The 14177-nt window shown below is 44.5% G+C and overlaps 1 protein-coding gene across 2 annotated transcripts in view; it reads left to right on the top strand.

The window, feature by feature from the left end:
• The window catches only part of TBC1D2 (TBC1 domain family member 2), a 511011-nt gene that overhangs the window by 230226 nt on the left and 266608 nt on the right, over positions 1-14177 (top strand). For both annotated transcript variants that reach the window (XM_078676557.1, XM_078676558.1), the window contains exons 7-8: positions 7553-7939; positions 11972-12082. In XM_078676557.1, the coding sequence (XP_078532683.1) occupies positions 7553-7939; positions 11972-12082 (498 nt within the window). The remainder of the gene's footprint in view (positions 1-7552; positions 7940-11971; positions 12083-14177) is intronic.

Here is a 14177-nt window from a genome sequence, read left to right as displayed (position 1 = left end):
TGATCCTGCATCCTCAATATCAATCCTCGGCTCATTATCTCCCCATGAATATAATGCGGAGAAGTGCGAAACCCAAACATTTGCTTCCAAAAACTTGTCCCTTGCTGGTGTCCCTTCTTTTTTTCCTCTGGCTATCAAGGCCCAAAATAAAGTCTGGTCTTTGAGTTTACAAGCTTCTAGTAACTCTGACCAGACTTTTTCATCCCAACCTTTTTTTGCCCTTACTAACATCCTCTTGTATATTTGCCTTTTTTCTTTTAACTTTGACATATCTTTACTTTTTAAGGCAACTATCAGATCTGTTTTAGCTTGTCGACATATCTTATCGTACCAAAGACAGCTTTTTGGTGGCTTACATTGAATAGTATTTGCTCATTTGGTGGCATTGCCAAGTAATTCCCCAAGACCCAGTATCAATTTCCCGTGAACCTCTGTTAACGATGTTATCTGCGGTGAATGATCAACAAGGGGGGACAATAACTTAACAAAGAGCTCATATATTTTATTAATACTGGAGTCATTACCAATAACTGTCGGCCATTTGAGTGTTCTGCGATTATTAGACAGTAAGGGATCGGTGCTTAGGCATTGCATGTGTGATATACCATCTACGGGCAGCTTAGTAATTATATTTATGAGGGTGAGGGTGAGTGGGTAATGGTCGCTCTCCGTGCGATCTTCCACCACCAAATCTACCATCCTTGACAAGAGGGTTGTCAAGACAATTATATCTAAATGACTAAAACAGTTGCCCCGTCTGAAAGTAGGTCTAGCTGGGCAATCTGATGGCAAGCAGCCATTACAGGCACGCAGGAAATATGCCACTGTCAGACGAAGCAGCTGAGAAGCAGCTCTTGTGCAAGGTACTGCTGTACTAGTATCTATTTCAGGGATATTAATGGCATTATCTTCCAACTCGAGGATACTTTCCATGCCCGTTATCGGTTCGAACCTTCGGTTAATATCCCCTCCTATAATTATCAGGGTCCTATGGTCTAGCCTAGAAATAATATTGTCTAAGAATACTATGGTCTCAGATTCCTTATTAGAAGACTGGAGTCTGCTGTAGATGTTTATTATGCAAACTTCTTTGTTATTAATATCTGTAAATTGTATGCCTAGAATATCTAGGCTATTACAGTCAATTTGTTTAAAGTTAGTTCCTAATGTGATCTTTGTCCATATTATCAGACCTCCCGACGGTCTTCCTTTATTCACATTGGTTGCAGGTGCATAAAATGATCTATAGCCAATTTTGAAATAATTTTCAACACCCCACATTTCTTTGAAAAGTATAATATCCCCATTATCGATAAATTCATGCCAAGTTAGGTCGCTTAGATTTTTTTTTATGCCAGCAATATTCCAAGACATTAGTTTAATTTGGGTTTTAGGCTTAGAACCCTCAGTATTTTTCCACCACAAAATCAAGAGCATCTACGACAACTTCGACGAAGACAACCAACACACTGAACCCTCACCAACCACCCCCGACACCCGGAAACCAGCGATTGATGACTGGACAGCACTCACCACCGAAGACACACTGAAGACAATGAAGTCAATCCACTCAGGGGCCCCCACGGACCCCTGCCCCCACCACATCTTCAACAGAGCCGCCAACACCATCGCACCCATGCTCCGCCAGACCATCAACCGCTCCCTGGCGACCGCCTCATTCCCCGACGACTGGAAACACGCCGAGGTCAACCCCCTCCTAAAGAAACCCTCAGCGGACCCCACCGACCTCAAAAACTACAGACCCATCTCCCTGCTCCCGTTCCCAGCGAAAGTCATCGAGAAAGCCATCAACAGCCAACTCGCCACATTCATTGAAGAACACAACATCCTCGACTCCTCCCAATCCGGCTTCAGAAAAAACCACAGTACGGAAACCGCCCTCCTCGCCGCAACAGACGACATCCGCACCTTACTGGACAAAGGAGAAACAGTAGCCCTCATCCTCCTCGACCTATCAGCGGCGTTCGACACAGTCTCCCACCGCACCCTAATACGCAGACTCTACGATGCAGGAATCCAGGACAAGGCCCTCGACTGGATCTGCTCCTTCCTCTCCAGCAGGACGCAGCGGGTCAGACTCCCCCCTTTCCTCTCAGACCCCACACCTATCACCTGCGGAGTCCCCCAGGGCTCCTCCCTCAGCCCGACGCTCTTCAACGTCTACATGGCTCCACTTGCCCCCATCGTCAGAACCTACGGACTCAACATCGTGTCATATGCAGACGACACCCAGCTCATCCTCTCCCTATCCAACGAGCCCAACACCGCCAGACGCAACTTTCGAGAAGGCATGGAAGCCGTCGCCAAATGGATGAAAAACAGCTGCCTACAACTAAACACCAACAAAACAGAAGTACTCATCATGGGCCCAAACCCCGACGCCTGGAGTGACACCTGGTGGCCCACCGCCCTCGGAAACCCGCCAACCCCCACAGACCACGCACGCAACCTGGGAATCATCCTGGACTCCGAGCTCAAAATGGACCGCCAGATCAACTCTGTCTCATCTTCCTGCTTCCACACCCTCCGCCTCCTTCGTAAGACCTTCAAATGGATCCCCCTCGAACACCGAAAGACAGTCACTCACGCCCTGGTCACCAGCAGACTCGACTACGGCAACGCACTCTACGCCGGAATAAACAAAAACCTCATCCGCAAGCTACAGAACATCCAGAACGCCGCCGCAAGACTGGTCCTCAACCTGCCAAAACACTGCCACATCTCCCAGCACCTGCGCACACTCCACTGGCTCCCCGTCGAGGCGAGAATCACCTTTAAGATGCTCACCCACGCACACAAGGCCCTCCACGGCACCGGACCAGCATACCTGAACAGCCGACTCAAATTCCACGCACCCCAAAGGACCCTACGATCAGCCCAGCTTTCCTACGCTGTGGTCCCCCGCACCAGAAAGACCAGATCGGGAGGCCGCTCCTTCTCCTTCCTCGCGGCCAAAGCATGGAACGCCCTTCCGCTCCACCTCAGACAGTCAACATCGCTCCCCATCTTCGCAAGAAACCTCAAAACCTGGCTCTTCGACAGACCCCCTCCTTGATGGAATGGAACCTGCACCCCTCCAACCCCCCCCACCCCTAGCGCCTTGAGACCCTTACGGGTGAGTAGTCGCGCTTTAACAAACTCCTGATTGATTGATTGAGTATTATTTTGTATATTTTTAAGTACCGTAGATGATAGACTATTGGGATCAATAGTCATCACATTCTGTTAGCTTAGGGACTTCAAGCCTAATGTCCTTATGCTCCTCTTCCTTTGTGACACGTGTTTTTGTGCCATCGCCTGTTCTCCCTGGTTTGATATGCCTAATATTCAGGTCCTTATCTGCTAAACAAACATTCAACAACGAATAAATCCCTTCTGTACTACTAAACTGCTGGTATATGTTCCAGCCTACTGCTAGGGGCTGTATATTTAAACATTTTATGAGTGCTCATACTAGTATAGTCATCCACCCTGTTTGGAGCACCAACCCTTGGAGCTGCTAAATTCCATCCTGCATCACCCAGTCATTCCACGTCGTTCAGCCCGTATAATTCCATGAAGCGGTTAGAAATTGGGATAGGAAAATTAAAATGAGGTCTTTCCATCATCCCCTCCTGCAGTCTTCCCAAGGGATATTGGGCCATCGATGAAATAGGAGCTAGGTTGTAAAAATAGGTTAGGTCCTGTGTGCCAATTCTGCTCCAATGACTATGGGGTAGTTGATCACAGATAAATCGCACCACACGCTTATCCCTGAAATTTACAATTATTGTATCCCCAGATATATATTTAGATCTTCGACCTACCCAGTTAGCCCTTCTGGCAAACAGAATTTCCCCATTCATATCACTTGGTAGTGGTCTATTCTTGTTCATCCAGAATATGACTTTATTTTTTAATTCGTGGTAGGATTCGTTTTTCCAACTCATTAATTCGGGGACGCCAGTGAGCACAACAACATATGGTAGAGAATCTGGTGGAAGCTCAACACTAACAGGGAGGGGTATAGCATTCTTATTCTTGTTAACAGTTGTTTCCGGCTTGTTAACTATTGTTTTAGGGGTGGTTTGTTTCTCCTTTTGCCGCCTTCCCAAGTTATTACTACTTAGTTCGCGTGACCCTTTATCAGGTGCTTTATCAATTTGCTTAGTAATACTTGGCACATTTTGTGTAGTAGTGTCTACAGTTTGCACAGCGGGTTGGTTAATTGCAACTTGTGGGGCCATTGCAGGAACCTTCAATATATTTGATGAATTGGCATAAATATTCGATCTTTCTTTTGGCTGCATTTTTATTAATGTTTTTAATGAAAAAAAGTTATCTAGGGTACTTTGTTCAAACCTCTCCAGCTTTTCGTTAACTACTTTTATCCTCTCAAGAAGTGGGAGAATCAATGACCTTACTAATTGCTCTATCTGGGAGATGGATTCTCCCTGATGGTGGGAGATGGGAGTAGATATTGATGCTCCAATAGTATTTGGGGTCATTAAGGTGTTTAATGGTGGCAGAGCGTCAGCCGCTTTTTTACTTTGGTTCCTAGTCGCTCCTGCTTCCATAAATGGTGTCTTTGTAACTTTGGGTATCTTTGGACATCTCCCCATTTGGGCGTGCCCTTCTCTTTTTCTCTTTATGTTGGCTGTTGTATTCGCCCGTGTCTGTGGGTGAGGTCTTGGAGATTTATATGTATCACCCACTGGTAGCGTTGGCTCTTTCACACTTTCATCTCGGCTAGTTATACTAACTTCCTCGATGGCCGGAGAATTTCTATCAGCATGCCCTGTTAAGGCATTAGGGGATGTAGCGAGCATTAGGGGACCAAGGGACGAGCGTCTGGTATACATAGGTTCTGTTGACAGACGCCGTTCAGTAATGGCAATCTCGTATTCGAGGACTGACGCAGCCCTGGTGATAAAATCATCTAGAGTACCACTTACTGACCCACCCACCCCTGTTTTCCTCCCTTTCCCTATATGCATTGCCATTGACACAGGACTGGTGCTAATAAACAATACTCACTAGCCCAACAAATGTTCTTAATGTACAATACAATACGTCAAATAATTAAAGCACCTTACAGTTCTGGAGGTTTTAGGGGGGTGGCCCAGCCCAGCCTTCCCCGGCCTTTGACGGCCGTAGACGGCCCGCCCTTTGCCCGGGCTTAGCCCGGCGTATCCCGCGCGCGTTCCCGTGACGCGGGGAGTACGCGCTATTTAAAGCGCCTCCGGGCGCGGGAGATGACAAGGGCGGCTTCTGCCGCTGTGCACCCTGGGTGGCGTAGTCCTCCTCTCGGCGGCCGCTGATGTTGGGAATGCGGCGGCGGGAGGACTGAAATATGGGACCAGGTAGGCTACAGAATGCCCCAAGTGAGATAGCAGCCGGTGCATCACTTTTAATATAGGAAACGTGACGCACCGGCGACGCAAGTAGCTTGGTAATAAGCCCCTTAGTGACTGAATTGCACAATCAGGAATCCTCGGTTCACACCTAGATTTCATACTTAACCAAGTTGTGCGATCCTAGCAACTTTTTTCTTTTACAGTGTTCTCCTTTTGCTTTATTAACAGATGTGTACGTACCTAGAAATACCTCAGCCCAGGAAGTGATCTGACATAAACCAATATCTTTTTAATAAACTATATCGCAGGTCTGTCTACACCAACCTGTGCTACATACACTTTATATATAATAAAAACGGCCTTGCCACATGGTTCACTTATGGCATCCTAATATGACGGTGGAGGAGGGGCATGAATGTTTATAAGGTATTGTTTGGAAATTATCGGTGCTGTTAAAGGCCACTCCATGTAGTGAGGAAATGCACTGCTCTAAAGTGAAACACCTCAGCATGTTCTAGAAATAAACTTTTTGTGAATTCTGTAGAGCCTTTATCATACACGGTGTTGTTTGCACAACTTACTTGCTAAATAGGGTGTTGGCTCGTGTTAGGCCTCTAGGAGCCATGCCAGACCTTTGGATTGGCTCTATTCGGCTCTGCTAATGCAGGCTCGGTCACTTCTAGTAAATGCGCAGCTGTCATTCCTGATATTAGAGGCATCAACAGTTTTTGCATTATCGTATTACTTCAGCTTAATAAAATTATTTTGAACTTAGAGGCATCAACAGTTCGGGGACGCTTAATGACAGGGCCTTGATGCGGTGTATCCAGACAAGTGAGGAACAGCTGTGGAAGTTGGCATTATCACACTGATTCCCGCGGGGCAGCCTCCTGTTTTTGGTCCACTTACCATCTGGAGATATTGGCAGATTTTTGCAGCTGAAATCGGTGGTGGACGAACAAAGGGCCAGATGTAGGTAATCCTTATTTACCGACTCTAAAATACAGAATTTTACCGATTCGGTATTCTAGATTCGGTAAATGAGATGTAGATGAAAAATCGGTATTTTTTACCGATTCGGTAGGAATCGGTATTTACCGATTCTGTATTTACAGAATCGGTATTTGCCATTGATTCCTATGGGCCTTGAAGCCCATAGGAATCAATGCCAAATACCGATTCGGTAATTACAGAATCGGTAAAATTACCGAATTGTTAAGGGGAACAGGGTGTCACTTTGACACCCTGTTGCACACATACATGCCCTTAGGGCATGTCTGTGTGCCACATGGCACAGGTGTACATGCACAGATGTGCATGTAACACAGGGATTCGTTATTTACCATGCAATTGTATTACATGGTAAATACCGAATCCTGAAAGGCCTGTAGCACTGTTAAAAGTGCTACCTACATCTGAAAATACAGAATCGGTCATTTTACCGGTCGGTAAATTTACCGAATCGGTAAAATGTACTGAATCGGTAAATTTACCGATTCTGTAATTTTACCGATTCTGTAATTTTACCGATTCGGTAAAATTACCGATTTGGTAAAATTACCGATTCTGTATGTTTTTGAGCCCCTACATCTCCATAGCCCAATACCGGTCTGAAACGGCCGAAAATCGGTATTTTCGGCCGTTTCCGACCAGTATTGGGCTACCTACATCTGGCCCAAAGTGGTGTAAAGTGGAAAGCAGTAGCACAGACCAGCTTAGAGACCAGCCCCTACGCAAGAAGCTCCCAGAGGAATTACAGGCATAGTGGCCATAAATAAGGCCTATCCCATGGCACAGAATTCCCCAATAACTTTATTTAGTTTTTCTTTGCAGGAATAATATTTTGAAATGTAATTTGAATGGGGCTGCAGCACACTCTAAAACATTCAACCTCGTTTTGTTAGAGCTCAGGCTCACTTAGCCAAAGTGCTCTACAGTTTAAGAGGTTATAGTAAGAAATTGATTTTGCCCTGTGCTCAACTATCAGCATACCCAACGTTTTCCATATTTGTGGTACCAGATATCCACCAGCCAGTAAAAAGGGCCGAGGGCGTGGTCATCGGTTGCTGGACAGATGTCTTCCCCCAACCCTTTGCACTCTTTACTAAAACTGGTGTGTTCAAGCTTCCCAACTAAAATTGTATTTTTGTCCAACCTGCAGTATGGTTTTCTCATTCTTGTTGTATTCCCAACAGGAACTTGTGAAGCTCTTGCACAGGGCCCTCGAGTCAGCACAGCAGGAAAAGAGAGCATGCAGTGCCTACCTCACCGCCCCCGATGAGCAAGACCGGTTGGAGCTGGTGAGGCACAAAGTAAGACAGATCGAGGACCTTACGAGGCGTGTGACGGAGATGGAGCAAGTCAAGAAGGTACTGGCGGAAAGCAATGCCCAGCAAGAGAGAGACATTGCTGAACTCAAAGAGCATGTTCAGATGCTGATGGAGAAGAACAGCTCCAAGCAGCAGGTCATCCTGAAGCTCACAGAGCATGTTTGCCAGAATGAATCTGGCTTTGCAAGCGATATTGGCCTTAATCCATCGGAGACATTGCGTCAACAATATGAGACGATTGAGCATCTTAAGGTAAGTAACTTAAATCTCCTATTTTAGGATTCGCCTGCACAGCAAGAAATCTAATATTTTTTATATAAACTTAAAAGGGACTTACATCCCTCTCCTCTCTTTCCTGCCTTTTCTTTGGTTCCTGTGTATGCCGCTTACCTTTCCTCCATTTTTATTGGCTGTAGCGTATTTTCCTGCATTTACTAATGCTTGTTCCTTGTCTGCTTCTATTATCAGTTTCCTGCCACTGAAATACTGTTAACATCTGCTTTGGTGGAAGTATATTTTCATAGAGTTTTGCCTTTTACTCTTGCAGCATATTTATATAACAATTAATCGCCCAGAGAGATTAAGTGATTTGCATAGAACCACAGTATGTTGCGCGGACTCAAACCGGGATCATCAGCGCTCAAGTCAGCTTTATAGGAATGTTGTATACTAATGTGAAGCATTACAAGTAAATAGCATGGGAATATATATTTATGTGTGTGAAATCAAAGAACTGTAGAATTATATGGGTGCAGGTTAAAAGGTCAAATGACATTTGCACTGTCAAGGCAGACCTAAAAAATCCATGTAGTATGATCTAGTTTGATGACTGCCCTCCTCCGATCTGTGCTGCTGCCAGAGAAGAACATCGCACATTGTCAAGTTATCTAAGACACTTTAAAAGCATTGCAATATCATTTGTGTGCCCCTGAAAGTTTAAGCTCAGGGAGCTAGACAAATAAAACAAATTATCACAGCTGTGTGAAGGGCAAGCACTTTTTTGTGGAAGCACACAACTTCTGCCCAAACAAAACATGTACTCCTGGCTCCCAACATGTGCGGAGCCATATCTCCTCTCTCCCAGTGATACTCACATAATTGTCTGGCAACAGCTGCGATATTAATCCAGACCTTAGAAAGCACCACTTGCATTGTGTCTGTAAACATGACCTGCATTCTATGAACATGGTGGCCAAGTTGTACAGAGTTCACTGCATGCCATTACAGTCAATAGACCATCTCTGTACTCCTGTACACGTAACTCTGAAGACTGGATGTCGTTGCACTGGGGTCACCTGGATGCTTCGTGGTGCTGTAGACAAGGAATAAAGTGGTCGCACGTATAAGCCCACTGATGATTCTTAAAGCACAGCACTGAGAACAAGAGGAACGTGGCTGAAATACACTGTCTGCCAAGAAACTAAGCAGTCCATTTCCTGTGAGAGGGTTCAGATCTTGCAGGATTTGTGCAGTAAACACATCCCTACCGTCACAGGTCATCTGGTCCCTCAGTGGGAGGTTATGAAAGGCTATGGAGACTACCGAAAAGTATTCAGAGCGAACCACTGAAAAACAGGGTTCTCCTAGCAGAAATGACTGGACAATTAGACCATCCCACCACTTGGAACCCCACTTCCCACACACCCAGACCACTGGCTCACCAAGTACACACCAACGGCTAGACCACCTGGAATACTAACAATACCAACAGTGATGCAGCCTGTGAGACCATAAGGGACACCCCTCTACCACACCTGACCCTGGAACAAGTCTGATCAGAGAATCACAATCTGGATGTTCCATACAAATGCCCAGGTTTACACCCTGCCCACGTGTCTTCGGGTATGCTGCCTGAGATTCCTGAAAACACCATGAGCTTCACTTCCACATCTAGACTGAAAACACAGAAATCTTTAAGCTACCAATATCCAGGCATACAGGTAGTGGTCATCTTGTAATGATTCCACTGTATCAAAAACAAAATGCCTGTGCACGCGTGGTGACCATCTGGGGGGAACACAAAGCGAATAGGTATTCTGCACAAGACGTCTTGATTTGGCCAGTGTTTGTTGACTGTACAGATTATGTTCAGATTATGTTAGTGAGATTCTAGAATAGAATTTGTCCCATCTGTGAAACATTGTATGAAAGCCTGACTGGTTTGTATGCATTTGTATTTACCTCAGTTTATTGTAATTGAAGAGTAAAAAACATCTTATTTTCTTTGCTAACGTGGCCATTTTATAAGCATATTTTGAGACATAAAATAGCCTAGATCTATTAGTTTTGTGTCCAGATGATCTCTGTGCCTCTGAGGCATGTGTTGGCTGCTTCTAATGCATATACTCGTAACAGGATCAACCCCAGACACTTTAGTGCATTACCGGTCACTACCTTTCGTTGAAACATTTGCGGGAACTGTTGAATGGAATTCTGAGATTTTTGGGACTCTGGGGCAGATGTACGATCGTTTTTTGCTGCGGTCGCAAAGGGAAATTTGGCCCCTTTGTGACTGCAAAAAACATCTGCCCAGTGTACTAACCCTATTTTGGGAGTCGCTAGCCTATTAGCGACTTGAAAAATATGGTTAGCGACTCGCTATTAGGAAGGGGCGTGCCAAGGGCGTGCCTTTCTAATAGCGAGTGCACTTGCCATGTACCATTGTTTTGCGATCGCAGTTTACCACCCTTGTTAAAAGGGTGATAAGCCACTGGCAAATGGGAAGGGGTCCCCAGGGGACCCCTTCTCCTTTATGAATGGGTTTGCAAATATTTTTTGAGAGCAGGCAGATGACCCAGGGACCACTGCCTGCCCTTCAAAAATGAAACTGAAAAATATCATTTTCTTTTTTAAATGCATCCCGTTTTCCTTTAAGGAAAATGGGCTGCATTTTAAAAAAAGAAAACTGCTTTATTAAACAAGAAGTCACAGACATGGTAGTCTGCTGACCCCAGTGGGAAACAGCGTTTACAACACTGCCATTACATCGCAGTGCTTTTACAACGCGGTCGTTACAATGACCGCGTTGTTAGTACCCAATACTTTTACATCGCAAGTCATTAGATCAACTTGCTATAGGGGGCGCTCTAAACTAAGGAATAGTATAATTTACTATTCCAACACCTTCCTTACTGTTGCACATGCTGGAGTTTAAATAGTAAATTATACTATTCCTAAGTTCAGCCCACCCCCTACATCAAGTCGATCTAATGACTTGCAATGTAGAGGTATCGTGTTCTAACAACGCTGTCGTTGTAACGACTGCATTGTAATAGAATGCGATATAATAGCATGCATAGTAACATGCTATACTCTACCCCAGCAGGCCACCATCCAGGGAGTGATAGCCATTCCCAAGGGGGTCGCAAATTGCGATAGCCTCATTAATATTCATGAGACATGCAATTTGCGACCCCATTGGGAATCGCAAACAGTGTCTGAGACACTGGTGTACATTAACCCCCAGATGCATCAGCAACCCATTTAGCTATTCCTTAATAGCGAAAAATACCGATTCGCTATTAAGGAATAGCAAAATGGAATGCATCAAGAAATCCCTAAAAAAATAGCGATTTCTTAGAATTCCGTAGCGAGTCGCAATTAAGGAATACCTCCCCATTCATTCCTATGGGCCTAGAGGCCCATAGGAATGAATGGGAAGACAATCTCAATTTGCGAATCGCCATTAGCGATTCGCAAATTGAGATTGCGATTTCAAGGGTACAGGGGTGTCCAAAGGACACCCTGTTGCACCCCTGAAATTGATCTGTGCACATATGTTGCGCACACACATGCCCTTAGGGCATGTGTGTGCGCAACAAGAAACTTTGAAAAATACACTTTAGTGCATTTTTCAGAGTTTTTGCAAATTACCATGAAGTTGTACTTCATGGTAATTTACGTGCCCTATTAGCGAATTCGCTATTTTTAAAACTTTCATGCATTGCATTTAAGGAATCTCAATTTGAGATTCCTTAAATGCAAATAATCGCAATTTAGCGATTTCTCAATTAGCGATTTTTGCATTTGGGATGATGCATCCCAAATGCAAAAACACCGGTCGCAAAGGGGAAGATTCTAAGAATGTTGTTTGATGCATCTAGCTGTTAGTTTAGCAACTTTGCGCAATTTGCGACTCACTAAACCTAATGGTCGTACATCTGGCCCTTAGTCTTGCAAATCTGCAAATCTCCAAAACTGAGTGCAATACATAAACAAAGTCTTGTAGCTTTGTGTGTCTTGCTTTAAGGAGATTTAACGGGTTAACTTTTTCTTTCCCTCTAGGATGATATGGAAGCTTACAAGACACAGAACAAGTTTTTGAACTCGGAGATCCATCATATAACGAATATCTGGACAAATATTGCAGAGCGAGAGAAAGCTCTTCAGATGAAGGCAAGACCCATTTATATTTTTACTTAACTACATCTGGTTTTCATAACAGCTTGAGGTGTCTCACTGTATGGATAACTTATGAGAGTGCAGCATTTCACTTCAAAATAGCATATGACAGACAGCAATGCGCTACCTTGTAAATTAAACAATCCGGAGTTAAATGGAACAATGGAACGTGTAAAATGGGCGTCCTTAAGTAATCTAGTTAACACTTTTCAAGGAGAAGGGCTTGTCCACTTCTTGATCCTCGTTAGACACAAGAAATTATCAGTTTCTCCGTTAAGTAAGAGGAAGCAGTCATTTGTAGGACTTTGTGAGTGTTACAGGCTGTTTTATACTGTGCTTGTGCTTCTATTGGGTGCCTTTGAAGCAGTGCCTAATTCTTAATTTGTAAACAAATAAGTGCAGGGGCGGATGTACGACATTACAATGCATGCTTTTACATCGCATGCTTTTACAACGTGGTTTTTACAACGCATACCATTACAACCCATAGTGCTTTGGGGCGCTGGATAGTGAATAGTTTAATTTACTATTCCAACTCCAGTCCCCGTGGATAGTAGGGAAGGTTATTGGATAGTAAATTAACCTATTCCCTATCCTAGAGCGCCCCCCAGCGCAATGCGTTGTAATGGTTTGCGTTGTAAAAGTTGCGATGTAAAGGCACTGCGTGGTAAAAGTTGCGTTGTAAGTGATGTTTCCCGCCGGGGCCCTTGTCAAGAGGCCACTGCAGTTTGCACTACTCATTGCCTCTATACATGGCTCCAGTGACAGAATCATCACAACTATTAAATAACAAACCCTACAAGTATGACATTTCAGACTATTCCAGACCCCAAAGCTACAATAATGGCTTAGGCCGCGGATATTAGTCATGATTAATGCTCATTGAAATATTAAACAACTGTTGTGTTATTCTCTAATTTAGATAAACAGTGCAGACTGTCATAAGTGCTGGTCTTGACAAGTAAGTTCCAAAACACCGGCTCAAATTAACCTGTTTGCTGCTTCGAACGTTCCGCGCCAGTGCGGAGCGTTCCATTAAGCGGGCAGGGCCGCGTCGGTAGTGCTCGCGACGGCCGTTGACCGACACCTGCAGCGAACGGGTTAAGCACTGCTTTGAATTGAAGTGTTGGCTCAGTTACTGTGGTTCAATGTCTTGCGTTTTGAAACGAAACCAGCAGCAGCATTTAGCACTGCTCTAAGGGGACTAGACCTGGGAGAAGAGAATTCCCATAGTCCAGTCCAGAAAGCACCAGTGCGTAAAATATCGATTTTAGATCATGGTCAGGAAAAAATGGTCTTAGTTACCAGAGTTCAGAATCAGAATATGATTATTGTTTAGTTAAATTAAAACCATAACAATGTACCAATGAGTCGCGATGCATAGCACCATTAAAAGTCCATAAAATATTTTTTCCCTTTTTCTGGTTTGTTAAAAAAGAAAAGAATTTCTTATCACAAAAGCTTGCACTTATTCCTGTTACGATAAAATGCAACATTAACCCCTTCCATGCTAGTGACGGAACCGCTCCGTCACCAGCCTCGGTCGCGCTGTGCTGGTGACGGAGCGGTTCCGTCACGGCCCGCTCGGCGAGGCTCGTGACGGAGCGGTTCCGTCACAAGCATGGGAGCGCCACGTGGCCCCCCTAGCGCTGCGGCGGAATTGCTGCCGCAGCAAAGGAGTTAAATAAAAGTTAACTAATACATAAAAAAACATAGTATCTAAAAACTTCATCATGCTACTCTTTTTACAGTATCTTATTGTATGTTCTATAATACTTAATTTATTAGTTACATTTGCTCAAACCTAGCTAGGTAGCGAGAAGAGACTGGCCGTTTTGCCAGGCCACTGGCCTTATTTCAATTCTTCCTCGTGCTTGGTTATACATTTAATCAAACAACAGTTTAGCTGTGGATCTTCTTGATCGAGACATTTTAATATTGCAGTTCAACAGGAGCGAATGCCTCTTGCGTTGAATTTTCCTGTTAGCAATTTCCGGCGATCCTGGCCTAGCGCTGGGCAGATGCAAACTAAGTGAATACAATCCTGTATTAGCGATCCACAAAGACTACTTGACTTTGGGCTCTGATA

This window comes from Lissotriton helveticus, chromosome 2_1, assembly GCF_964261635.1.
Source record: "Lissotriton helveticus chromosome 2_1, aLisHel1.1, whole genome shotgun sequence".
NCBI classification, from domain to species: domain Eukaryota; kingdom Metazoa; phylum Chordata; class Amphibia; order Caudata; family Salamandridae; genus Lissotriton; species Lissotriton helveticus.
This window is presented reverse-complemented; position numbering and strand designations above follow the sequence as displayed.